At 52.3% G+C, this 25,368-nt stretch overlaps 2 protein-coding genes across 27 annotated transcripts in view; one reads left to right on the top strand and one right to left on the bottom strand.

Annotated features, from left to right (window-relative positions):
- The window catches only part of MSLN (mesothelin), a 37,248-nt gene extending 27,855 nt beyond the window's left edge, over positions 1 to 9,393 (top strand). For 25 of the 26 annotated variants that reach the window (XM_010570427.1, XM_010570438.1, XM_010570434.1 and 22 more), the window contains 15 exons: positions 33 to 179; positions 333 to 382; positions 1,258 to 1,378; positions 1,699 to 1,784; positions 2,385 to 2,514; positions 2,628 to 2,818; positions 3,567 to 3,657; positions 4,152 to 4,263; positions 4,500 to 4,684; positions 5,510 to 5,656; positions 5,883 to 6,016; positions 6,584 to 6,711; positions 7,319 to 7,413; positions 8,006 to 8,195; positions 8,896 to 9,393. In XM_010570427.1, the coding sequence (XP_010568729.1) occupies positions 33 to 179; positions 333 to 382; positions 1,258 to 1,378; positions 1,699 to 1,784; positions 2,385 to 2,514; positions 2,628 to 2,818; positions 3,567 to 3,657; positions 4,152 to 4,263; positions 4,500 to 4,684; positions 5,510 to 5,656; positions 5,883 to 6,016; positions 6,584 to 6,711; positions 7,319 to 7,413; positions 8,006 to 8,195; positions 8,896 to 8,990 (1,902 nt within the window). In that variant the 3' untranslated portion in view covers positions 8,991 to 9,393. The remainder of the gene's footprint in view (positions 1 to 32; positions 180 to 332; positions 383 to 1,257; positions 1,379 to 1,698; positions 1,785 to 2,384; positions 2,515 to 2,627; positions 2,819 to 3,566; positions 3,658 to 4,151; positions 4,264 to 4,499; positions 4,685 to 5,509; positions 5,657 to 5,882; positions 6,017 to 6,583; positions 6,712 to 7,318; positions 7,414 to 8,005; positions 8,196 to 8,895) is intronic. The other variant, XM_010570441.1, reaches the window with a different exon arrangement.
- Positions 9,394 to 22,683: 13,290 nt separating this feature from the next.
- On the bottom strand, positions 22,684 to 25,209 carry RPUSD1 (RNA pseudouridylate synthase domain containing 1). The gene is made up of 6 exons (XM_010570416.1): positions 25,081 to 25,209; positions 24,709 to 24,906; positions 24,493 to 24,616; positions 24,246 to 24,348; positions 24,054 to 24,155; positions 22,684 to 23,738 (listed from the first exon to the last, which is right to left on the bottom strand). Exons 2-6 carry the CDS (start codon positions 24,888 to 24,890, stop codon positions 23,332 to 23,334), a joined length of 918 nt encoding a protein of 305 aa, XP_010568718.1. The 5' UTR covers positions 24,891 to 24,906; positions 25,081 to 25,209; the 3' UTR covers positions 22,684 to 23,331.
- Positions 25,210 to 25,368: the final 159 nt, after the last annotated feature.

The raw sequence follows: 25,368 nt of genomic DNA, 5'->3' as shown, positions 1-25,368 counted from the left end.
GTTTGAATGATACGTTTTTGGTTTTTTTAAAGATTTCCTCCAGTGTAGACCACCCTGCTGACCTGGTTAAATGTATTCCTGATGCTCTGGCCAGTTACATTCCAAAATCATTGCTTGTTTTTGGGGAAGAGAAGCCCAATATTCAGGATCTCAACAGTAAAATGTGGACCCGAGAACAGGTAATATGCTGGTGCCTTGTGTCCTTCTTACCCCTCAGTGTCAGCCTTGGACTTTACAGAGCTATGAGTCCACTCTGCAAATCTGTCTGAAAATACAGGTGAATGTTGCAGAAGAGCGTGGTAAATCATTGACACTCTGGCTTTGCTTCACAGGCTGCCATATTTTTCAGTGATGTGATAAAGACAGAGCCTGACTTCAGCAGGTAGCATTTTTCTTCTCTCCTTCCATTTTCCATGTTTGTGTGTGCTTTGATTGCAATTTCCGTGTTTCCTTTGGTATGTATGGCAGACCCACCATATTCAATCCATAGCAACAGATGGGAAATACCATGCAAACCCAAATGCAGGCATGTAGCATCAAGATTTACAAGGATGTCAGCTGCAAAAATTACCCATAAGCCACACTTGCTTTCTAAAATGACACTGCTGGCTCAGACTGCACCTGGAACCTTGCTTCTGACTGCCTCTGTGGAAGGCGTTTTTAATTGGAGAATATGTCAGTCTTCCACAGTGGTATTCCAGGGATTAAATTTAGCAGGGCTGATATGTCTTTTGTCAGGTCTCCTATCTGAGGTAAAAAATTATGAAAACCATGATATATATCTGGAAAAACAATGGAGTCGGCATTAGTGTCCTTCTGATTTCACAAAAGAAGCTTTTCCATATAGAAAGCAATTAAAGTTTTAAGGACTTGTCCCTGAGCTCTCCCAGACTGTGCAAACTATGTTCAGTGATGAGGATCTGCACAACTCCATTTCATTTTCAATGTGTGGCTTGTACTGAAAACACAGGGAGGAGACTGATCTTGTAATTCAGGATACAGCAATACTACTTGGGGTGAAGAGTTTGTCCCTGCATTTCTACTTCCACTATGAGTCTCTACATTATGTTTATCTGACCAGATCTCCCACATATGTTAAGACTAGCAGTTTTGAGGAGATGAAGTTTATAGAGCATTAAGCTTTGAGAATGGAGGAGGTTTATGCTTGCTGTATTTGTCATTATATATGTGGGAGACGAGCACCGAATTATCTCCTGAAGTCCTTGCCCCTCTGATGTGCTTTCTGTAAATGTTCAGGCTTTCCCAGTCAGTCCTCCAAGGCTTCACATGTGCAGCTGCCAATGAGATGGAAGCAGAAAGATTTCAGGAGCTGGCCAAAGTCATGAAGAAGAAGAATGTCAAGCTAGGAGAAGACCAGGTCAGTTCCCATATTTTGAAATGCAGTATTTGATGTTGTCATGAAGGTAGCAATGAGGATTGTTCAGCAAGAGCAAACTTTCAGCTTAAGGGACTAGAACAAATGTAACTGGTCCTGGGTCTCCATCCCACAGTTCTGAATTTCCCCGAAGAGAGAAGTCAAAACCCGTTTGGCTAGGTTTCTCAAGAACCAAAACCTCTGATTTCTGTCTTTTATTTTTCTTACTTTGGAGCAGAGTAAAATCTTTATATATGTTTTATTTTTTTCTTATATTTTCATGCTGTTTTCTTTCTTTGATGTAAACTGTGGTGTCCTTTCAGCTGAGTTGCTTAGTGAAGATGGTGACACTGCATGGCATTCCCCAGGATTTAGATAACTATCCGAAAGACCTTTTGCTTTTTTTAAGGTAACTGTGCTATGGTTTTTCATGTTGTTGCCTTAGTACTTAGTGGGGAAAAAGAGGTATTACTTTGTAACCTAGCTGGTAATGACTAATTCATGTTTGATGTGTATATCAAACTTGTTTAGGTCTCCTTACAGGGGGGAAAAAAAAATCAGATTGCAGAAGTCTTTCAAAAGGGTTTTAAGGTCCTTTCAGATTCAACCATCCATTTAATATAAACAGTATGAAGCTCTTTTTAAACATGTCTGTTTGGATATAAAACCAGTATGCAGTTTTAGTACTTTCTGGCATCTGTGAGTGTGCTTTTCCCTTAAAACATCAAAGAAAACAGACAGTAGAGTGGATTTCTTTGTTCTAGTAGCTACTCACTGTGGTTCTGTATCCAAATCTTGAACAATTTTAAGCTGAGTCTCACAATGGGTTCCTTAAGGTGAAAATGAATTTTTAAATATAGACTAGGATCTTTGGGAAGAACAATTGCATAGACTTTAGTCCGCAGATGTGGAAGATGTTATATTGGACACAGTATATGTTGAACAGCCTTGAACCTGACCAGCTGTTTGATATCATTCGCTAGAATTCATGGAGTATTTGTCTTTCTAGTCCTTCAGACTATGCAGCAACAGGAAGCTGTAGGCAGTACTTTGCTAATATTGGGAAAGCAAATCTTGATGTTCTGCAAAGAGAGTCATCTCAGCGGAAAGAGCTGCTCTTGGAGGCTTTAGCATGTTTGGTATGTGGTGAGGAGACAGCTCTGCACAAGGCTGGGGAGAACTTGGGGTTCAAGAATGCTCTTCTACAGTGGCATCCAGTTCTATTTAATGCCTCTGTCTTGTATTATTTCAGAAAATTCCTGGCACACAAGTAAACGAGGAAAATGCAGAGATTCTAGGGCATCTGGTCTGTGACCTGGGCGGAGAATACATTAGAAGTTCTGGTGGGAATTTGCTGAAGCAATTAAGTCAGTGTGAATCTTTCCTGCCTGATCAAGAAGAGGCTATTAGAAGTGTCATCAGCAGTGGTAACACTACGTTTGGGTATGAATTTTTCTTCTGGGCATCAGCAAAACAGTTCCCTTAAACAAAACCATCGTCCCATTAAGACCTGAGTGAACTCCAGCCAACCAGTTTCATCAAAAACTTGAATAATTTGTTGCTTTTGAATTTCACATTGGGCCTTTTACATTGTTTTATTTGAACTCCTTTCAGCTGAAAGGTTTGGCTGGAATTCCACTGAAAAATACATTGTCATTTCTGTGTCTCATCTGCTCTAGTTATAAAAGCTTTTCCTCTGGTCTATTTTTCATTAACCAAACTTCTCTGAGACCGTCCTGATGGACACAGGTGGCCTCTAGCTGTTTGTCAGCCACTGACTTTCAGAAAACATTGTTTCTACCTGTCAAACCAACAGATGCTTGATAAATCTTAACAGAGACATTGTCCAGGGAGGCAAAATTTTTTCTCTTCCTGTGTCAAATGCCCTGAGATCTTGGCACTGAATTGGACGATAAGTAAGCAGTAGATATTCTTTGGGTTTCATGCTTAAGAAAATAATGTATTTGTTAAATGCCATTTTCCGATCCAGCTGTCGTTATTCATGTTGCTAACAGTTGCTCCTGCTCTTGTGGAATGAAGTTTTGTGTAACAGGAAGTGATCAAAAAGTTTTAGGATTTAAATCTTGTATTTTCTTCAAATGTTACAAGGACATAATCCTAGCAGCTTTTAAGGTGGTTTTTTGTTGTTCTTCCTTGAAAGCTGATCCCTGCTATTTTTTTTTGTATCCAGGCCTCCTGTAGCATGGTCAGCTTTTACCTTGAATGAGCTTAGTGGATTGATTCCTGTATTTGATCACAGCATCTTGCAGAAGATCCCCAAGGTGTGTTACTCATAGAGGCATGGGGAGTTTGGGAAGCACTCCTAGGTCCTGCAGTGTGGAAGAAGTATGATGGGGGTTGTTCAGCCTGTATGTTTTCAGCAGTGTCATCATTTAAAAGTGTGGTCCCAAAGAGGGTGAATAGTCTATGAGAAGTGGGGGTTGATCAAGCTGACAGCCTGGAACTGCAAATCTAGATCGCTGTCGTCCTCTTCCTGTAACTGTCAGAAGAGTAACGGAAGTGGAAAGCAGTAGTAACTATATACAATGCTTTGCGAGGAGGTAAAATAATTTATGGGGCATGGGATATGATAGAGTCTAAGCATTTAGAAATTTGCCTTTGGCTCACCAAGGAAAGATCTCTAGGCTTATAGCAGCAGGTCTGCTGCCCATAGTACTTTAACAATGGGGTTTCTTGTGTGTGTGAGTAGCAACTTGTTATGCTGGTGGTATGCCCAATATTGCAATATCCCCCTGATGAAACATTTTCTTTGCAGAATGTTTTAACTCTTTGGCTGAAAAACTATGCACACAATTCACCTCTGTCAAGGGAACAGCTGGCCACCATTGTTGAAGAACTCCTACCTACTAGGCATAAGCGTGCTGATGGTATGGAAGCCTTCCCTGATCCATAACGGCAGCATTCCCCCTGGTATCAGGGTTGACCCTAGTGCTTGTGGGTCTCCCTAAATGTGTCTGAGTTGAACTATGAAACACTTGGTGGCAGGTCACCCAGGAGGAGGGTGGTACCATGATTGCATACCTGTCCATCTCCAGCAAGGGAGCATTCAAAGCTTGAAGCAAAAGGATTTAACACTGAGCACATTTGATAATTGCTTCAACAGGTTGCCCACCTGACAAGCAGATAACAGAGATGGTTCTTAACAATGACTTGATGCCTATTTACTACACACCTGAGGAGTTACGTGCTTGCCTGAAGAATGTCTCTCTGGAGAATCACCTCTCTCGGGTGCTGACCTATGCCTTCAGTGTTCAGCAATTAGCTGAGCTGAAGAGAAATCTGGATGAGGTAATGCCAGGCCGAAGAATGTTAAATTATTTACTGATGAGATTTATCAGGGACTTGTCCAGTTAAGTATCTCCAAAGACTGAGACTCCACCATCTCTCTGGGCTCTTCTTCCAATGTTTGACCACCTTTACTGTGAAAGTACATATTTCTTAATATCTAATCAGAATTTTCATTGCCTTTTGGCCCTTATCCTTTCACTGTGCAACTCTGAGAAGAGTGTGGCTCCATCCTCCCCATAATCTCCCATTAGATAGTTGAAGACAGTAATAAAATCCTCACCTGGTCTTCTCATCTTCAGACTAAAAAACCCAGCTCCCTCAGTCCCATTGCCCCACTTGGTATGTTGCATTCTTCTGCCCTCCCCGACCAGCGTGGTCCTCTGCTGGACTTGCTAGTCTTTGCTAGACTTCGACAAAAGTCTTTCATGTACCAGGGAGCCCAAAACTGGACGTAGTACCCAGATGGGGTCTCGCAAGTGCCAGCCAGATGGAAGGGAATAATCGCTTCCCTTGGCCTACTGGCCATGCTGCTGTTAGGGAAGCCCGGTATTTGATTAGCCTTCACCACAGCAAGGCATACTGACCACTCAGGTCTGTGTTGAGTCAGTTCACAGTGCTTCAGGTTTTGTTCCTTCCCCTGGGCCCTGCTTGCCTGAGCTATCAAGCAGAATAAGGACAGATGTGCTCACGGAATCTCACTGGCTTTGGTTTCTTATTCTTTGCAGACCTTCTGGGCTTTTCCACGTTAATTGTGCAAAGAGCATAAATTCATAAGCGCAGGCATGATAATGAGCGTTCATAGCAATAACAATGGTCTTTCCACAGACATATCCTGATGGCTATCCTGACAGTCTGCTCCGCAAACTGGGCCCCCTCATTTCTCTGGTCACCCCTGAGGATGTTTCCAAATGGCAGATAACTTCAAGTGACACACTGGCTGTCTTGCTAAAAGATCAGCCCTCTGATGATCAGGTAGGGATTTGGGTTTGCTTTTCTGCCCATGTTTGTTTCCTGGTTTGAGAGCTGCTGGTTTAGCTTAGTGGGTTCAGAGATTATTGGGCCATCCTTGAGGTCCAAACAAATAGATTTGAAATGATTCAATTTTATTTTTGTAATTATTGCATTTCTTGTTCTTTTGAGGATGAAAACATAAATTCTGATTCAAGCTAACTTTTGAAAAAATTAAATGTGTTTCTAGGCTTCTGCAGTGATTAAACGATATGTTGACTTGGGAAATGCCTTGAATGCCACTGCACTGAATGCAATTGGTACGAGATATGTGTGCCTTCTAAATGCAACTGAGTTGAATATAATAGACTCCAACAGCTTGAAGTGAGTCAAATGTTGTGATGCTCTTGGCTTCTTGCAAAAGCACTTTCCCATCAGCAAGTGCATTTTCCTTTTCTCTCCACTCGGTGAGAGGAAATCTAGGAAGCAAGTTAGTACCTCCTCTGTGTCTAGGTTTAAAAGCCTCCTGTTCTCCATCCTGCCAGGAAGGGCTTGGATTTGCAATCAGACTCTCTTTATTGCAGCTCAGCTGACAACAGATATGGTCTGCATGCATGCTTTTATCTAGAGGCAAAAGAGAGTTAATTAAATTTAACTTAAATTCCTTTGGAAGACTACTAAATGAAATTAATTAACTACATCTTTGCAAACCCTTAAACTTACCATGCACCATCAGAGCCATCATAACTTGGAAGACACGGCATTTTGAGCAGAAGGCTGAGCCGTTATTTTTTTCTTTTAGCTTCTCTCCATACCTCTTCTATCTACTGGGAAAAGGGGGTCACCTGTCCTATTTAGAGAATCCCAGGGAGATACTCAGAATAGTTCAAAATCTATACAGGTTGAAGATAATAAAAACTTTTTTCTCCCTAAATCTTCATTTTTCTGCAGACTGGCATCTCTGAATCCTTCAAACTGTACACAGCTTACGAAAAACATCTTATATGCTAAAGCAAAACAGGCTTTCTCAGACCAGAAGTATTTACCTGCTTACTATAAACTTGTTGAACCATATCTAGGTATGTAAAAAACCAGTTTGTTATGGGGAAGTAGAGAGGTCTTAGCCAGAAGCTGAATGGGTATCAAATACTATCTAAGATTTGGGAATTTTCGGAGCCAAGTTGTTAAAAGTTCAGTCTTTTTCAACTTGTAGATGGCATAAAATATCCTTGAAAGATTCTGTACCTGATTTAAAGTTGTCCAAATCAATTGTCAGACTATCACAGGGAAAATCAAACTCCTAACTTCTAGGATGGTTAAGATCTGCTAGATCCATGAGAAATCAAGCTGCTGTGCTTAATGCTTATCTCACAGCCCTTCTCTATGTCACAAAACAGATTTTTCCCTGTTAAGCCAAGAATTTATTCACAGCCTGAGCAAACTCTTCTTACCGCTCTGTCTAGCACCTGGCATTGTCACAGATTGGTTTAATAGCTAACGCAATAATACCTCCCAGCAAAGTGAAGTAGCATCCATATATTTTGCAGTTGGAACTCACTGCGTTAGCAGCTCCTGCCTAATAAATTTTGGAGACATCATTATAGCTCTAGCTTATACAGATACACAACACTGCTCATTTGAGGGCTGTCCTTCATGCTTTGATATACTTTCTCTTTTTGGTCCCAGGGGGTGCTCCTGCTGTGGATCTCAGAGCTCTAAGCAAGGGCAATGTGAGCATGAACATTAGTACTTTTTCGAAGTTAAGAAGAGACTCTTTGCTGGTGAGCTGAATCTTGAAATTGTTTGACTCCTTGCATTCATATTATGCTAAGTAGTTGGTTTTGGTCACATTGTCCATTGGTGTAAATCAGGAGTCACTCCATCAAATTCAGAATGATGCTAGACCAGTAGAAAGTGGACAAGCGGCCTGAAATTTCTTTAAAAATGTAATTTGGAATCATACATGGATGCTAAGCCAGTCTTACTGGGGAATTTCTTTAGAGCAAGCTCTCATAGCAGTAGTGGCAGGAGCAGGGGACAGGTGTCCACTAGACTACAGTCCACAGCTGTGTGACAAATCTTCTAACAAGAGTGTTAGCAGTAATATCAATTTTGGAAGAAAGCCCAGTGATTTGGGCAGGGACTGGGGTGCCCGCCTGAGTGTAGGAGACTCATCATCAGAGGACAACAGAAACAGTCTTTGAGGAACCATTGTCATCAGGAAGATTGTCCCAATTGAAACCACTCACCAGACATTTGTCTTCCTTGTTGTTCACACTTCTGCTAATAGAAACCTCATTGTTTCCTTGGTCAGAGGTACTATTTCCATTGCTGCATTTACATCTGTAATTCTTGCTGTTTGATTTCTCCTAGAGCCTGACACCTTCTGAGGTTCAAGGCTTGCTGGGGATTAATCTCCGTGATCTACAGAAATGGCAGAACAAGTCTCCCATCCGGGAGTGGGTTCAAACACAGAAACAATCAGAACTGGATAAACTGCATGTTGGGCTCACTGGGGGGCTACAAGAAGGCTACATGAACATCGTCACACCCAAATTTCAGTGTATGTATTATGTTAGGACCTCAAATTGTTGTGTTTTAAATACTTATTTTTGGGTTACAGCAAGGAGAAAAACTGCCTTGTGGAAGCAAAGTGCTTCAGTTGTCTGTAAAAGAGAAGTGAGTGCACCAAGCTCAGGTAAGTGGTGGCCTTGGGCAGCGCTGCCAAACGGCTCTGCTCCTGCTCTCAGCAGTGCTTGTGCCAAGGCCCTGGAAAGTCCCGCTGGCTGCTCTTGTGCTGAGAGAGCAGACTGTTGATCTGGGCTACTGTGGACCCTTTCCAGTGGCACATGTCACTACTCATCCACCCAGCCCTGTTAAAGTGCACTGGGCAGTGCTCACCTCCTTCCTTCGCCTCCTGGCGTTGAGGGGCAGCACATTCATTTCTGCTGAGGAGCCTTAAGCCTTGCAGAGCAAATTCTGGGTCCGATACAAGAAGCAGTCCTGTAATCCCACTGAGAGCATCCTCACTGCCTGACTGTCTTAACGGAGTGAGCACTTCCAGAGCTTCCTCCTCTGCTGTGTGGTGGATTTGAGTTATGACTTGGTGGTGCTATTAGGAGTGGCTGTTTACCATAGTTAGAAAGCCCTTGTTAGAAAGCTGAAGATCTTCCCTGGATGTGGCATAAAGAGATGTTCACCCCCATGGGGCAACAGTTCAATCATTGATTTCTTTGCACTAATGTCTGCTCTTTTTCCTCTAGCACCATCCGCAGCCTCTGCGAGTGCTGTGGCCATGACACTCCACCTCCTGCCTGCTCTGCTTATCAGTTTCCTGATGACGTCAGTCTTGTCTTGAAAATCTTCTCTCAAGAAAAAGCAAGATGAGGGGGACCAGCCTGTGACCTGCCCTAAGGCCTGTCAGGGACAGCCACGCCTGGGGGGTGAGGGGGTGCTCACTGCTAGCAGGCAACTGTTACGCAGCCCAGGGTTCACTTTTAGGTACTTTTGTCTTTCAAATCACTCGAAAAAAACCCAGAGCTCTGTCTGAAGGGAAGATTTCAGACTCTTCAGAGCAGGATCTTTGCCTTTTGTACAGACTAAGCCTGGGTGAGCCCCAGCCATATTACTGCAACACAAATGATGTCAATATTTTACTGCGCAACCCTGGTGGGTTTAAGGGTGCGCAAACTGGCTGTTCTGCATGTTAATGATTACATTTCTCAAAGAGCCTGATCTCTTGACACTGCCAAGACCTCTGAGTGGGAGTGAAGTTTTCTGGCTGATTGTATATAAACAATGGAACTAAGTAAAAAGAAGCGAATTGATGAGTTGCTCTTGTCTTCTCTTCATTCAGACTGCCTGCGCCTTCGTATCTGCAGGTATCAGTCCAAATTAGATGGTCAAAAACCCCAGACATGCCTGTCACTTTTCTTTGGTGTTGACTGCTCAACACGAAAGAGCTGAAGTTGTTCTCAGCTTCCTCATGGGGAGGGTATAAGAACTTTGTATAAGATTTTCAACAATTTTTTTTTCCACTCATTTGGGAATTTTTGTCCAAAAAAACCTCAGTGCAACCTGTATCCAGCCCCTGAAATCCCCCTTTTCCCCCAGGAGGACAGCCTGCCTGCAAAGACATTATAAATGTTCATTGTCGGTGCTTTACAGGAAGAGAACAGGAGAGCCTGGTCTGTCCTTTGCTGCAGACTTCTGGGTAGCAAGAGCCACTTCCCCACTGTCTGCTTCCCGTGGTGCTGGGGCACTAGCTAGGGTGGGAGAGAGCCCAATTAAGACAGTCTACTTTTTCAACCACATTGATCCCCTGACAGAAATCTTGATTTGCTTCTTTGTGCCTTGACTCACTCTCAACAAATGATGTGTAAGAATCTCCTCAGCCTGTGGAGAATGAAACTAGGAAATGGAAGTTCTGCAAGTTGGAGGGAGAAACGCTCTCTGGTAGTTGAGCTATTGGAGGAGGAGACATGAGATAATGAAGAAAGAGCAAAAGAAGTGGAAACTTTAGATTTAAGCTAGCTAGAAAAACTACACTAAAAAGCACTGAGCACATCAAAGAACACATTTGATTAGGAAAAAAAAAAGTTGATTGATGTTTTATTATATAGCATTGCAACAGTAATCAAGATAAACTATCATCAGTCATCCCTCTAACTAGGCTTTGCATGGTTTGAACAGATCTTGATCAAAAATCTAAGTTTGTGAAACAAGTTAAATACAATTTAGTGGATCTCTGAGCTTTCAGACTGCGTTGCTGGGCCATATTCTGCTTCTTTTGCAACAGCCAGTAACTCAGATCCCTGAGTTGTCCCACTGTTTCAACAGACCCCAGTGGGATTGCTTAGAGGTAAAATACCACTCAGTGTGAGTAAAGCTGGCAGAACTGGGCCCACTGTCAGCATTAATGCATTGTCAGACTAGTCAATATTGCTGGTAATTATATTACATAGAGCAACTAGCTAGTAAGTACCTGTTGGGCTGCTTTGGGCTGGAAAAATACCTGTCCTCCTTTCACTGCCCAGCTTCAAAAATAATAACCAAATTCTATGCTGGTATCAAATGGACAATCTCTGTTCTTCCCCTGGGTTTCTGCTTTTCAGCAGGGAATTTGCCAGCACCGTTATTTTGCAGGATGGTGAAAACTACAGGAGGGATCTGGTGAGTGTGGTGCTGGAGGTGGCAGTGTCAGAGAAGCGCTCGCAGCAGTGAGCTTCCCACAGCTGTAGTCAGTATGTGCACGAGGCAGGAGGAGAGTCTGGACCCCGATCCTAGGTGGAGAAGACAGATGAGAAAGAATTGGATTATCCAGGTAAACAGCATGCCTGAGCTGTGAGGGCGGTAGCGTTGCTTTGAGACTTGGGTACCCCGGAGGGTCACACGTGTCGTGACAACACTTCTGCCTTTTGTGACATTGCCCATACCTGCACCTCAGGCCCTGACCTGCTCCCCAGTTAGAAATGTCACCTGGCCGTGAATAGTTGGCAGGACTGAGTCTTTTCTTACTTTCACCAGCGCAAAGCAGGAGTAAATCTGTTTGAGTCATTAAAGCTACGGATGTAGCTCTGCCAGGTTAAACGACTAAAGATTTTAGTGCTTTTACAGCAACGCCTAGCCATAAATACTACATGCAGCTAAAATCTGGATGGCCGTATCCTTGCCTTGTGAAAAATCGTACGGTGCGTTGGCATTAATGGAATTACTCCAGCTTTCTGCAGAGCGGCTGAGGGATGCTGCGTGCTCAGAAGGCGATGATGCATCTTAAGGTGCACCTTGCCAGATGTGAACACGTGGAATCTGAAGGCACTGTGCTCCAGATCCAGGGCTGTAATGCCCCGTAGAGACACATCGCTACCTGTCCAGCCCGTAACTGCTGGGGTTCCTTGTGGACAGCAGCATGTCAGTATTGAATCTGGCCAGGAACAAGGTGGATCAGCTACTGCTTGTTGGTGAAGACTTCTGCCTCACCATCGGTTCCTAAGCTTTTCCCGACTCCGAACGTTCACACCTTACCAGCTTCGGGTTGCAGGTTGATGTATCCGCCGGGTGTTGGTCTCGGTGGCTCTGGCACGCCTGTGGGTGTTTCTTTAGTGGTCTCGCTGCTGGTGGTGGTGGAAGAGGGGCCGGGAAATGCCGGGTGGGCACTGGTCTTGCAAGCCAGCGTTGTCGACTTGGCTGTCGGGGAGATGACACTCTTTTGGGTGGAGACGGTGGAGTTGGGAATCGGGGTGGGCTTGGGAGGGAGGTTCGTTTCTGGAGCGGGGTGGGCAGTAGCCCCAGGTGCTGGGGGGTTCACGGACACCAGTGGGGTGCTGGTGTTAATAGCTGGGTTAGTAACAACGCTGGTGGTGGTGCTGGTGGCCCCGCGTGTGAGAGCAGGGGGTGGGACGGAGCTGGGAGAGGTGGCGTTGGGGTTGACAGCAGCAAGGATGGTGGTGAGGAGGGTGATGGCGGGGGGTGTGGCCTTATTTGAGGTGGGGGACTGGTGGATGGAGCACGGGACGATGGAGCCGGTGGTCGGAGCAGGTCGGGCGGTGGAGGTGGCAGCGGGACTCACAGCACTGGGGGCAGTGGTGTGAGCATGTGGGGGAGTGCTGTTAGGGGGGGTCGGGCTGATAGTGCTTGGGGTGGGGGCTTTGGGGGGGCCGGTACTTGAATTAGCGGTAGGGTGGCTGCTAATGGCAATAGGGGGGGGGACAGTGGGGAGGGTGGTGGGTGCGGGGACGGTGACTGCGGGGGTGATAGTGGCCGAGGCGGTGGGGTGAGGAGGGGTGGCTGTCCCCGTGGGTCCGGGCTCCTCCGTGCCCCCTTGCAGGCCGATTCCCAGGGTACAGTCCAGTTCCCGCTGGGACTGTTTCTTCACCCAGCGCATCACCGAGGTCTCATTTTCAGCTTCCTTCAGGTAAGGGAGGTTTACTCCAAGCAGATTTTTCACATCCACAACACTAAGTTTCTGCAACACACGTACAACAACATCTTTGTTCATCCTTGCAGCCCGCATCACCACGAAGTGCTTTTCTAATGGGACTGCAGAAATAACTTCCAAAAGAAAATTTAAAAAGGTAAAAAAATAGAGAATTGGTGATCTGATGGGGCTGCAGCCCCAAACCCCACCACTCAGCCCTCGACTAGCCCTGCCCTTCAGCGAGGAAAAGAGCAGCAGCATACCAGGGACGTACCTGCAGTTCGTTGGGATTTAGGGAAAGAAAGGTGTCTATGTCCATGTCTATGGCAACGCCAGCTTCAGCCAAGTCTTTCAGGTCCTTCGCTGGAGCTCCCCCTTAAAGAAAGTGTATGGGACACCTAGACACGTGCAAACACTTCCAACATTTTTGGAGGGGTTCTGGAGACCGCTAGATGTGTCTCTAGTGTGTCTAAACCTCCCTGGCCAAGGAAGAGATACCCAACCTCCATCGCCATGAGAAGGAGGGCAAAGGATGAAACACCTACCCAGGTACGGCCAAATCTGGCAATAATATGACTTGGTGGTGCCAGCCTGGCCAGCAAAGGCCTCCTGGGCTTTTCTGTAGAGTTGGTCCTTCTTGGTTTGAGAGCAAGAAGAAATGTTTAATTGTCCAGCAGTCCTGAGGAGACGGAGGGTCACAGGTTAGAGCCGGGGGCACCACCCCAAACCACAGCTAAAGCCCTTTTGTTGGCAGGGGGAGATGAGCGGTCTGTCCCTGCCCACGGTGCCGGTGGCTCAGGCAGGAGCTGGGAGCGGAACGTGGCCATCCCACCGTGCTGCCTGCGAGCGGGCAGAGCCGAAAGGGAGGTGGGAGTCTGCCATCCCACCATCTGCTTCCCCTGTGATCCCAGGGGCCTCATAGGACTGAAAAGCATCCCTAAAAAGTGGCGTACCTGATTACCGCTGGAGGTATTTGATTGATCTGCTCCTCCTGCAGATTGCACAGGTTTCTCACACCGATTTTCTGAAGCAAGGGCCCAGTCAAGGTGCCCCCCAGGGCCAGGTACCTGCTGAGCAGCTGCTGGATCTGGGAAACAGAGTTCATGCAGTTGCATGCAGGCAGGGAAGGAAGATGCTCCCGGTAGAAATGCATATACTGTAAAACCACTGTGCCACCCTCGGGCAATACCTTCGCCCCGAGCTCGGCTTGGGTACCGAGCGGTCCCAGCTTGGGTTCACCAGCACCCGTCCCCCGCTGCTGCCGCGGGTTTACCTGGGGAGTCTCCCACTTGCCATCCGAGGGGTTGAGCAGGGCTGAGAGCGTGCTGATGGATGTCACCGGCCACCGGCTGATCTCCTCCACCGTGTACTGGCGGGACAGTGGCCCCAACAGCTTCAGCTGCTCCTCCGGGATCTCCGAAGGGTAAATCTGTAGGGCCAGGTCAGTGGGGGAGAAAAGAGGGTCAGGGAAGGGAAAATAAGGCAGAAATGGGTGCAAAGGACCCGCTCAGGTGCCTTCATCCCCGTGGCCGGTGATGCCCATTCCTGCAGCGGGTCTCGCCTATCCTGGAGCGTGCCCACGCTAACAGGGGGCTGCACGGGGGGGTCCTGCCCTGTGTCACCCATCACCTGCTCCAGCTTTTTTTTCATGACCCGGAGGTACTCCACGGTGAGCGGCTGTTCCAGCAGAGGCTTCAGGTTTGCTTTTAAAACCTCATTGCTCAGGCACAGGTCGAACTGCTTAGCGGTGTCGTAGCTGATGAGTAAGAAGGGGTCGGAGACGGTGCTGGCGGTGATGGGCTTGGACAAGCAGCCTGCAGGCAGGGAGGGCATGTCAGGCAGATGGTGTTTCCCCCCTTCCCGCCTGGCCCTGGTCCTGCCACGGGGCCCCGGAGCCCCTCGGAAGAGCCCCGGTGAATGAACAGGGAATCACAATAACGCGGCTCAAGCCGTCCTGCTGGGCGGGACTGCGAATCATCATCCCATCCCCTGGGTCCCCAACCTATGAAGATGCCTTATTCGCTTTCATTCCTTAAAGTTATTCCTGAAGAACCTGGTGATGTTTCTGCAGGCCCATTAAAGGCAATTAAAAACGCTCCGGTAAGGTGAACCCTTTCCCATGTCACCCACATGAGCATCCTCCGGTCTTGCAGCATCCTCCCAAGGTGCTGCCCCTGCCCAGGATTTTTCTCCCCTCCTCGGCTCCTTCCCGGCTGCTGCTGCCATATTGCTGCTCCCAGGTAAGAGCAAACACACCAGCATGCTGTAAGGACATTTCCCCCATCTCCCCAGTTAATTTTATGGGAATCCCACAGCTTTCTGCCTGGTCCTGTCCCCTACCCTGGGGATACCCAGATGCTGACCAGCCTGGGGGCATTTCCCCCCCACCCCAAGAGCTCTGAACTGGTCCAGACTGGCTGCAGTGAAGGGAAACGCTCACGGTCTGCGCTCCGCTTCAGCCTGGGATGAGACGAAGCTGATGCTGCTGCGAAGGCCCTGAGGAGGGTCAGGGACTTCTCCCGCTGGGAACGTCCCTGGCTGCCGTACGCAGCCACGATGCTTCTGCCGAAAGCCTCCCGCGCTGCCTGCCAGGGGTGGGCAGAGGCTGCTGAGTCCCGCAGCCTCAGGGCTGGCCTGGCTGATGGGCGCAACTCGCCCCAAGGTCTCGAGGAGGGGGCTTACCTCGGCCACCAAGCTCAGCGTGGTCTGGTTCAAAGCCGGGACGAGCGGCCCCAAATTTTGCAGAGTCTGTAAATCCCAGCTCGAAGGATCCCTGTGGCCATCGGGAGAAGGACCAGCTCAGCATCCTCATGGCTACGCCATCCCTTCTGCTTGTCGCCCACCCCCCGTAAGAGCAGACGAGGGCTCCTTACCCGTACACTGTGCCCCCCCCGAGGAGCACAGCATTGAGGGCATCCCGCTGGGCCCCCGTCAGCGCTGAGCAGAGCTTCAGGTTCTCCAGGACTCCGGGATCCGAGGCCGTGATGGTCTCTGGCTCCATGTCGCACACCAGTGCCCCGAGGCTGCCGAGCTGCTCAGGGCGCAGGTGGCTGCTCCTCACCCCCTGGGAGACACAAACCAGCCCTCGTACAAATCCTTGGCGAAGGGCTTGGGGGGGGGGAACACCGGCTGCCTCTGGCTCAGCACCCACTCACCAGGCAGGCCAGTGCCCCACGCAGCAGCCCCGTCCGCCGGGCTGAGCCCCTGGGCAGCAGGTCCAGGTTCCCATGGGAAACCTGGGCGTAAAAATCTCCGCAGGTCCCACCGCGCACCTCAGCCGAGCTGCAGGGAGCAAGAGTCAGCGCGGCAGGGAGGAACAGGGCGAAGGGCTTGTTGTGTCCAGGCAGGAGATTTTTCGTGTTGCTTTTTTGTGGGCATGGGGAAAGTAGTTTTAAACTGTTGCTCCCTTCTGAGCAATGAGCTGCCGAGTTGCACGGGGCTGGGGGGGGTCTCCTACCCAGAGAGGAGTGGGGTGAGGAGGGGGCCAGGGGGTCTGCAGGGCTGGAAACGCCCCGTGTGGGTCTGAAGGTGCCCACGGATGATTTTTGTAATACTCTTCCCCATGCAGAGCTCCTGCGTGCCCCAGCGTGTGCCAGGGCCACGCCGGCGAACGCCACGTGGCGTGATTCAGCACCGAAACCGCAGCCATGTGCCACCCTCGATACTCACTCAAAGAAGAGCAGTAGGTCTGGCGGGTACCTGCCGAAATCGGCCGTCAGGTTCTTGGCAGCGAGCAGCCTGGCCAGGCAGGACAGCTGGGCAGAGAGAGGTTTGTCTTGTCAATGCCAAGGCAGCGAGACCCCCTTCACCCCGGCACCCCCCCAGCTCCCCGTGCCCCGTTGGGCTCCATGAGGTTTGCAGCCCCTATTCCTGCCCCTGCCCACCTGGGCACCGCTCAGCTCCGCTGTTTTGTTTTGTAATCCCTGGGCAAACGCGAGGATGTCGGCAGCAGGCAGGTCGCTGGCTGGGATGCACTGGAAACCTTGCAGGACTGAGGCTGAGAGGCTGCGTTGGGGAGGCACAGTCGTATTTCACCATCTACTTTAGCTCGCCAACACCCCCGTGGAGGATGAACCCGCTCATTCCCTTGGGAAATCCCCCTTCGCCCCGACCACGCTGCGTGGGGTAAGTAGGAATAACGTGGGATGTCATGAAGATGTCCCCTAATGCCAATGCTGAAGGTGGTGCTGAAGAGGGTGCCCTGCAGGCAGGAGGGTGCCCGTCCCCACGGCCGGGGTCGTGGCAGAGGTGCCCACCATACCCTGGGCTTGGGGTGAGGGAGAAACCAGCAGAGCCCGGATTTCGGTTCGGGGGAGGCTCCCGTTGCATCTGCGTCAGCCCCGTAAAGGAAAGAAAATTCTTGGTGTGTTTGTGCTACAACAAAAGCCGATGCAGCTGAAATCCCAGCCTGGGAGCCAGCACCAGAACTGGCTGCGCAAGGCTGTAAATCCTCTCCAGCCCAAGTGATCTGTCACAGCACCCGTGACATGGATGTGGGGAGAAATGCAATACCCACCCACGCCAGTCCCACTGCCTGTAGCCCCCCGAGACCCCTCTGCTTCTCAGAGACCCCGCCTGGGCCTGATACTTACTCAGCATGTTGCCCAGTGACAGACAGGATGGCTCCGATGATCAGGGCAACCTGGGGAGGAGGATGGGGGGAACATTCAGCCCCAGCAAAGAACAGGAAAAAGGGTTTTTAAACCCAGGGATCAAGCGTGGAATGGGATCTGTCCTGGCCAGCGCGCCCAGACCAGCAGCTGCTGCCCACGAGCTGCGGGCAGCTGAAAACTGCAGCAGCCCTGAGGCTGCTCTGGGTTACGCGTGGAGGCAAAAGCCACCATAACTGCTCTCAGGAGTGGGCACCCTTCAACAGCGGGTCTGTCCCTGCTTCCCTGGAGCTGGGGGGGCTGGGTGCCCATCAGGTTTAGGGTCCCAGCCCTCAGTTTAGGAGCAGGGCAGGGAGGCTGCCAGGCAGTGGGTGAGCAAGGGATGGGATGGGACAGGGACAGGACCACGGGCTGCACAGGGGGCCAGTGGGGAGGCGATGGCTTTGCCTCCCTGGAGCTGAGGACTGGGGGAACCGCGGCAGCTCTGCCGCTCCCGGCACCAGCTGCGAGGTTTCGGCAAAGCCCTGGTATATTCGGAGCCACGGGAGCAGCCGGCGGTGACTCACCGCTGCTGCTTTCGCGAGGTCTGCGGAGAAACCTGCAACGAAGCGGGAGTGGGTTATAAAACATCCATGACTATGTACAGGCGGTCGGGGGCTGTTCTAAAGCAGCTCCAGGTTTAAAGTCTGGGAAGGGCCTTTTCTTGTCAATTGAATAATGTTTAGTAAATGCTGGTGAACTCTATGCAGCGAGCAGCTCCAGTCCTGCCCTGCAGCCTGCACCAGCCCAGGCAACCCGGGGTGACTCAGGGTAGGTTTAGAAGACAAAAAGTGATAAATCTGCCCCTGGAAATCTGTCTGTGCAGATTTCTAACGCGGCGACGGCTGCAGCCAGGAAAAACTCCCACTGCCTGCGGATGCTGACGGGAGCACGAGGCAGAGTGCAGGGAGTGGGTTGGGAATGAAAAGCAGCGTGGGCTGGAGCATCCCTGCTGCCGGGGGGTGGAAGGGGTTCCTGGGACAGGGTCAGCTTTTGGGGGACAAGATGTAACTCACGGAGGCAGAGGGTGATGGCTGCTGGGGCCGGGGCTGCCCGCACCATGCTTGCTGCCTGTGCTGGGGCTTCGTCCTTGGCGCGGGTCAGGCGAGCAGAGAGCGCAAACGGGGAGCTGTGTCCCACGCTCTGGGACGGTGCTGGCTGCCGGCCGGGGTGGGGAAGGTGCCGGGGGGGGCCCGCAGCCGATTCTCTTGTCCGGTGCTGGGGCTGGAGCCGTGGCAGTACAGCGGCTCTGCGTGCTCACCCGTGCTCTGTGAGTGCCTGCACAAACCCCCTGCAACCAAGGGAGAGATTTTAAATCCTATACAATAGAAAACAGAATTTCATTCTCCATCTGTTATTAAAAGAAATTCCACAATAACTTGTCCTCTCTGACACCCACAGCCCCACTCCTGCCTGTGCCCTGCAGGGACAGGATCCCCCTCCATCCCCCAGCTCCGCACGGGACCACACCAGCACAGACTGGGGGAAATCCAGTGTAAACCAGTAGAGCAGCACCAGCAGGCATTGCCCTCCCCCTGTACCCGGCTCTGCACCCCTCAGCTAGAAACCGATAGAAAATACATCCCCGCTCTAGAAATGCCATCGATGGGCTGCCCAGAGCAATTAGCTTATTGCCCTTCAAACTAGATGCGAGTAATTTTTCCGCCAAGTCTCATTCTGTTCCCTAAATCCCACCGGTGGCCTTGCTGAGTTGCTCTCTGTCCAGGGGGGATTTGGCTCGGGGATGAGGATTTGGCGCTGCTCAGCCAGGGAAGGTGCTCACCCACCTGCGATGGCCGGGGATGGGCAGCGCTGGGGACGGCTCGGCACTTATCTGCTGCGGGGTGGGGATGTTGCTCTGAAAACGGGGTGTGACGGGGCAGTTTCTCAACAGTGTTTTGTAAAGCTGCTTCCTGTCCTGGTTTTGCTTTGTGGGTTTTTTCTTCTCCTTTGTAAAGGGTCACTTTGAACTTTGGGGCAAATGAGGTAAATCCTCTGGTTTAGTGATTTCTGTGCTCCTGATGGAGACAAAGGTCCTCCCAGTTAGTGAAAAACCTTTGAGCCATTCAGGGGTATATTTTATAGGACAACTGGGGTGCAGAACAGACAAGTCCTTGATGATGGGCTCAGCACCCCTCCGGGAGGTCCTCCCCTTGTGCCCGTCCTTTTTGCCTTGACCATGGACAATTTTTTATAGCTTTCTCCCTGCAATTTCTGATCCCGCTCTGAAACGCCTTCCAGCATGTGCTATGAAGAAGGAAACCAAAAAGAAAGGAAGCGAAGCCTTTCCAAGGAGCCTGATGCTGTGTGGCAGCAAACGTTATCCGTGCATTTATCCCGAGCAAAGGGAAGGGTGAGAGCAGTCGGCCACCCGGCTGCACCACCCGCTCGGCCGGGTTTGGGGGCATCAGCCTTGGCGAAGGGTCCCTGGACCTGTCGGCACAGCACTGAGCGGGGTTTGCCATCCCCCGGTGCTCCTGGCTGGTGTCCCCATTGCCGTCCCCCACCGAGCAACCGGTCCTGCAGCACCAGGGCTTAGTCAACGCCCGCGGGTGTTTCTGGTTTCTATTTTGGAAGGCTTTGCTGTAAAAACAGCTTTTTGTTGGAGTGGTAAAATTACAGAAACTCGTTTGCTACGAGGCTGCCGATGGGACGCGGCCCCTGCCCCGGGCTTGCCAGCCAGAGGTGGCTGGAGCGGGAGGGCAGGGGCAAATTTGGGGCCCCTTTGCGGGTCACCGCGTCCACCGTGTCCCTGTGGAGCTTAAAACCGGCCCCGGAACAACCCCAGGGGCTGTGGAAGAGTGGGTACGGGAGCATCCACCCCAAACCTGACGTGCTGGGAAGCATCTGCCGAAGCCCCTTCCCGCAGGGACCTCGGCGGGTCGGTGGTGGGTGGTGCTGCTGCCGGAGGCAAGGAAGCACACGGCATCTCCCCTCCTCTTAACCAGCCGCTTCTCCGTCCTTGCCAGGTTTATAATCATAAAAGTCTCACAACTTGAAGACTGCAAATAATTCCTTTGGGTCTTCATTCGCTTTTCCAGCTGCTCCAACCCGAGGCATGACCGTTGATGTGCAAGAGTTATATAGAAATCATGTGTGGCGGCAGCTTTCCCTATGCACCCCCTAAACACCAGCAGCCCCAGGGCTGCTCCCTCACCTCCTTGGCGAGGAGAGCTGCAGTGTTTTGAAATTAGGAGTTTTTCTTCCGCCTCCGTTATTTGGTTCGGGACAATCCCAGCTGCTGGTGTCGGTCAGGGCGAGCAGCGGGCAGGGACAGGCAGGGGAAGGACCGGGACAGTGGCATCTGCCCCAGCCACCTCGGGCATCCTTGGTCATCGGTGTGAGAATTACTAAATCCAAGAGGGCTTTTGGGTAAATAATCCCAGTGGTTTCAGCCAGGGAGATTTCAGCAGGGTGAGGATGAGTGCCGGTGCTCACGCAACAGGTTGGCTGGGCTGGAGCCCTGGGGCCAGTCCTGCTGTGCCGGTCTGGGCTCATTCCTGGAAGCCCCTGGCACCACACCAGCCACACCGCAGCAACGCGTGTGGATTGAGAGACCAGAGGGTGAACTGTGCGGTATGTAGGTAATGGTTTATTACGGTAATGTGCAACAAGAAATAAAGGTTATCGCAAGCCGTACAGAACGTCACGAGACACGTACCCGATCACAACCCGCCCCGGTCCAAATGCACGAGTGGATTCACAGATGATGCAGCAAATGGCCCCGTGGCAGTGACGGCAGAGACGGACTGGACGTGGTGCGCGAGGGGAGCCGGGGAAGGGCGCCTGGAAAACACCTCTCCGCAGGGTAAGGAAAACAGGTATTTTTCTCTGGTTCCTGCAATGCTTGGTAAAAGTGCAATGCACGAAGGCTGATGGGTGGTGCAGGGTGCAGGGGCTCCTCGATGGTGGGGTGAGCACTGGGTGCCAGCCCCCCAGCACTGACGGTCCATCAGCGTCCCCTCGTGCGTGGGCACTGGTGTGTCCCCACGTACCACCCCCAGTGACCGCAGCCTCGTCCCGGCCATGTCCCCCGTCACACAGCGGGGACCGCTCCCACACCAAGACCTGCCGAAAGGAAGGCTGCGTCCCACCCCTGATGCTATAAATCTCACCCGTAACTTTTCAGGACCTCCCGCGCACGTCACCCACGTTCATTCTTTGGCAAACAGGTTCATGGCTTTAATTTACAGCTTCAGGAACCGCCTGTGGGTGCCTTTCCCCTCCCTGGCCACTCCTGGGAGATGGGACAGGCAGGGACGGGACCTGGGAAGAAGGAGACAGCTCTTCTGCTCCCCCAAACCTCCCCCCGAGCCCTCGGGTTCATGAGCCATCGCGGTCCCCGCTCGGTGCCCAGGGCTGGTGCGGGCAGAGCCGCCAGCTGTGCACCAGTCCCCATCCCGCAGCGGACAGCAGCACTTTGTGCCAAGCCACAAAATCAAGGTGACAGCCACCTCCTGCCCGGCGGCGTGCCGTGGCACGGTGAGCTGGTACCCACCGGCACCCGGGGACACAAGGGCTGGGCGATGCGATACCCCGCAGGGTTTTGGTGACCTGCATGGTGCTTTCAGCCGTGAGGAGAGGGCTGTGTCGTTTTATTCCCCCTCAGGGATGGAATATTAGTTGCGTGAAACCACTGTCAGGTGCATTTTAAATGGGACGGGGTTTGTGGGATGACAGTAACTCTGGGCACGTGCTGATGGTGCCGAATACCCCGGGGACCGGTGCTCTGTATGCAACGGGCTCCAGCCAGCTCTGTCCCTCCCCAGCCCACTCCAGCTGCCCTGCTCTCTTCGTTTCCTAAATGTCCTCTAAGGGCTGCAGAGGACAAGCAGGGTGGGAAGGAGAGAGAGAAGCGGCACACCACCGACCAGCAAAGCAAGAGCATTTCCAGAGAAACTCTTCTTGGTATCTTGCAAAGTTCAGCACCAGCATGAGAGCCGAGCTCCTTCCCACTCTTCGCATCAGTCCTCAGCCTTTCTTTTGGCTTCAACCATTTCCTTGGCTGCTCTCACTGCTCCAGAGCCCTCCCAAACTGCCCACCCGAAGGACCTGCCCCCAGCACCCTCCGGTGCCGACAGCCCCGCAGCAACCAGAGGAGCCACGCGGTGGGACCAAAACATGAAACTTATTCCCCCTCGTTTGGGTAAAGCAGAAAGGGGCTTGTGTTTTCTGAGCTGTCTCAGCAGGGGTTACATCCACACCCAGGATAAAAGTGGGCACTAGGAAAAGGCAATGCTAATAGAAGGTATAATAAGATCTATTAAAAAAGCTTTGGGCTGCTGGCTCTCTGACCACAAACGTACTAAAAATACACTCATTTCCGAGACCACCCGTATTTCAGAACTGCTAAAAGACTAGCTTCTTCTCATAGAAATTTGAAAAAAGTTTAAAATCCATTCCTATCAACTCGCTCACCTTCAACAACCTTTAAAAAAAAACCACCCGTGGGCTGGGGCAAGAAGGAAAGCGTGTGGGCAGGGACGGGCAGGCAGCACGTCCTCGGTGGCAGGCAGGGACCTCTCCTGCGCCCATCGCACAGCACAGCTCCACGGGCAAAACACCCGGGGCTGCCCCTGGACTGGGGGGGCTGTCGGTGCCCCCAGGCTGCATTTCAGCCTCCTGATCTCCCACCTCCCACACAATGCGTGTGCCAGTGAGTGCAGCAGGCTGGAGCGAAGGGAACTGGGGACACGGGACACCGAAGCTGTACCCGGCATGTTCTCCCCTCCCTTTGCTGGGCTGCATTTTAGCATCCGAGCACTGAGGGTTTGCGGATACGTCCATCACGCTCATGGCAAAGGCATCGTCCGTGCTGCCCCAGCTGTGTCTGAGCCCCGGGACAGGGATGTAAAGCTTTGGGGTCACTCTAAGCTGGTAGGTGACACACTGACTCTGCTGCTGAGGCCCAGAATTAGGAAAGGGGCATCCAGTGGCTGGCCAGATGGATGATGTGTATGTTAAAAACCAAACCCATCCTAATCGCTGCTAAAATCTGCCTAATCCCAGCCCCAGAAGTGAGGGAAGCCATGGCATACAGAAAGCGCAGATGTGGAGTCAGCGCTGGGCTCCGTGGGGACCCGCTGGGACAAAAATGGAGCATTGGGCTGGAAATGCAGAGACGTGGTTTGTGCTCACTCCAAAGCCCACTCGGCCAACCACTGCTCGCACCGGGCTCGCTGCTCCTCTGTCTCCAGGCTCTTGGCTTCGCTCGGTGCCTCATCTCCTCTGCCACCAAGCACGGCTTCCCGGCTCTCCTCCTCCTCCTCTTCCTCCTTCCGCATCACCTTGTCCTTCAGCTCTTGGATGATTTCATCCAGCCGGTGAGTGACGTGGTGGGGCACCCAGTTGCTGTCCATTGCGGTGACAAAGGGGTCAGGCGCGCAGACCTCGATAAGCTCCTTGCCGGTGGGGATGCGCAGGTAGTATGCGTGGAGCATCATCCTATAGGGACTGCTGTCCTTCTTGTGGCTGTAGGTGAAGTCCCCCACGATGGGGTGGCCGATGGCGCTGCAGTGAACCCGGAGCTGATGAGTCCGCCCTAAGGGGAGAGCGGGAGCAGAGGAATCAGGGACGCAGGTTATCCGTGAACCCCTCCTCAAAGGCACAGCGGTGTGAGATGACGACGCACCAAATGACATTTGTCCCCCCCAGTCTGAGAACCTGAGTCCTCCATGAGCTGAGTGCGGCGCTCGGCACCGCTCAGCCCTTTCTAGGCTTTGTTTTTTACTGTGCCACCGTGCTGCAAGCAAGGTCCAGGGCTGCAAGCCCAGGTCCCGCTGCAGCACCTCTGCTGCCTGTCTGTCCATCCTCAGCAGCCCCCCGCACCCGCACTGCCCCGGCCCCGAGCTCCAACCTGTCAGCGGCTGCAACAGCACTTTGGTTACAGGGTCTCCGCTGTAGGACCCATGCTCCAGCACGATCAGCTCCGACTGGCAAGGCTTGGGATTTTCACAACCTGCAATCAGATCCAGAGGTGGGGGTCAGCTCCCTTCGGCGCAGCCTGGGTGGTCCGGGCAGCACAGGGCAGGGTGCAGGAGCCGCTCACCCTCTGTCCCGTCGATGCACATCATGTGGGTCATGCCCTCGGTGGTGTTCTTCCCTATGGCGTAGCGGATCGTCATTCGGCTCTGGCTGACGTGGCCCCTGACCTGCAGGGCAGAAAGCCGGTTTGCAAACCGAGCCCTGGCACTCGCTCCTCGCCGGCACCGGGACGACAAGCAGCAGAGGCCAAGCTGCAGTTTTGCAAACTCAGAAGCTACGTCCAGAAGCAAGACCTTGCGGGGTGGGCTTACCAGGGCGAGATAGGCTTTGGTCACCAGTCGGTCTTTAAAACACTTGTAGGCGCTTCCCGCCGCCGCTTTGTTGAGCGCGACGCACAGGGCCCCGCTGGTGGAGAAGTCGAGCTGGTGGCAGAACCTGGGGAGGAGACGGGAGGCAGAGGAGCATCCCCGGGTGCTCGGGCAGCGTCCCCGGCAGGGCAGAACCCGTTTCGGTCCCCGGCCGCTCACCTGAAGCCGTAGTAGGTGTCGGGGTCGGCCAGCTCGGGGAAGCGGTACTTGAGCTGGCTCTGCAGGGTCAGCGTCTCGTACCACATCTTGCTGTCGATGCGGATGTCCCAGTGCTTGTTGACCACGATGAAGTCGGAGCTCTGGTACAGGATGGACAGGTTGTCGATGGTGCCCGGCTCCATGGCCAGCGCCCTGCGGGGAGCGTGACGGGGAATTGGGGGGGATGCGCAGGGCGGGAAGAGCCTCCGGCCGCAACCTGTGCGCCCCGGGGATGGTCACAGCACCCCGGCGGAGCGAAGGGACCCGGCGAGAGCGGGCGGGGAGCAGAGCCCGGGGCGGGGGGGGGGGGGGTACCCCCGGTGGGACTGGAGATGTACCGGTACCGGCGTCCCGCTGCACGGCTCCCAGACGTCCCGGTATCAGGCGTGGAGGCCCCGCAGCCTCACGGTACCGGTCCGATCCATCCCGACGGCGGGGCCCGGGCCCCCCCCCCCCCCCGCCCCCGAACCGCTGCCAGCCGGGGCCGGGCCGCGATCTCGCCGGCTCCGGCCGGGATCGCACGCCGCGGCGCCCCGCTGGGGACACGCGGGACGGACGGAGGGGAGGAGACGGGACACGGCGGAGGGGACACGCAGGACCGAAGGGGACGGCGCTACCCCC

The sequence above is a fragment of the Haliaeetus leucocephalus genome, unplaced genomic scaffold (genome assembly GCF_000737465.1).
Source record: "Haliaeetus leucocephalus isolate CR32 unplaced genomic scaffold, Haliaeetus_leucocephalus-4.0 Scaffold295, whole genome shotgun sequence".
NCBI classification, from domain to species: domain Eukaryota; kingdom Metazoa; phylum Chordata; class Aves; order Accipitriformes; family Accipitridae; genus Haliaeetus; species Haliaeetus leucocephalus.
Note: the sequence above shows the minus strand (reverse complement) of the source record. Positions and strands in the feature narration are given on the sequence as shown.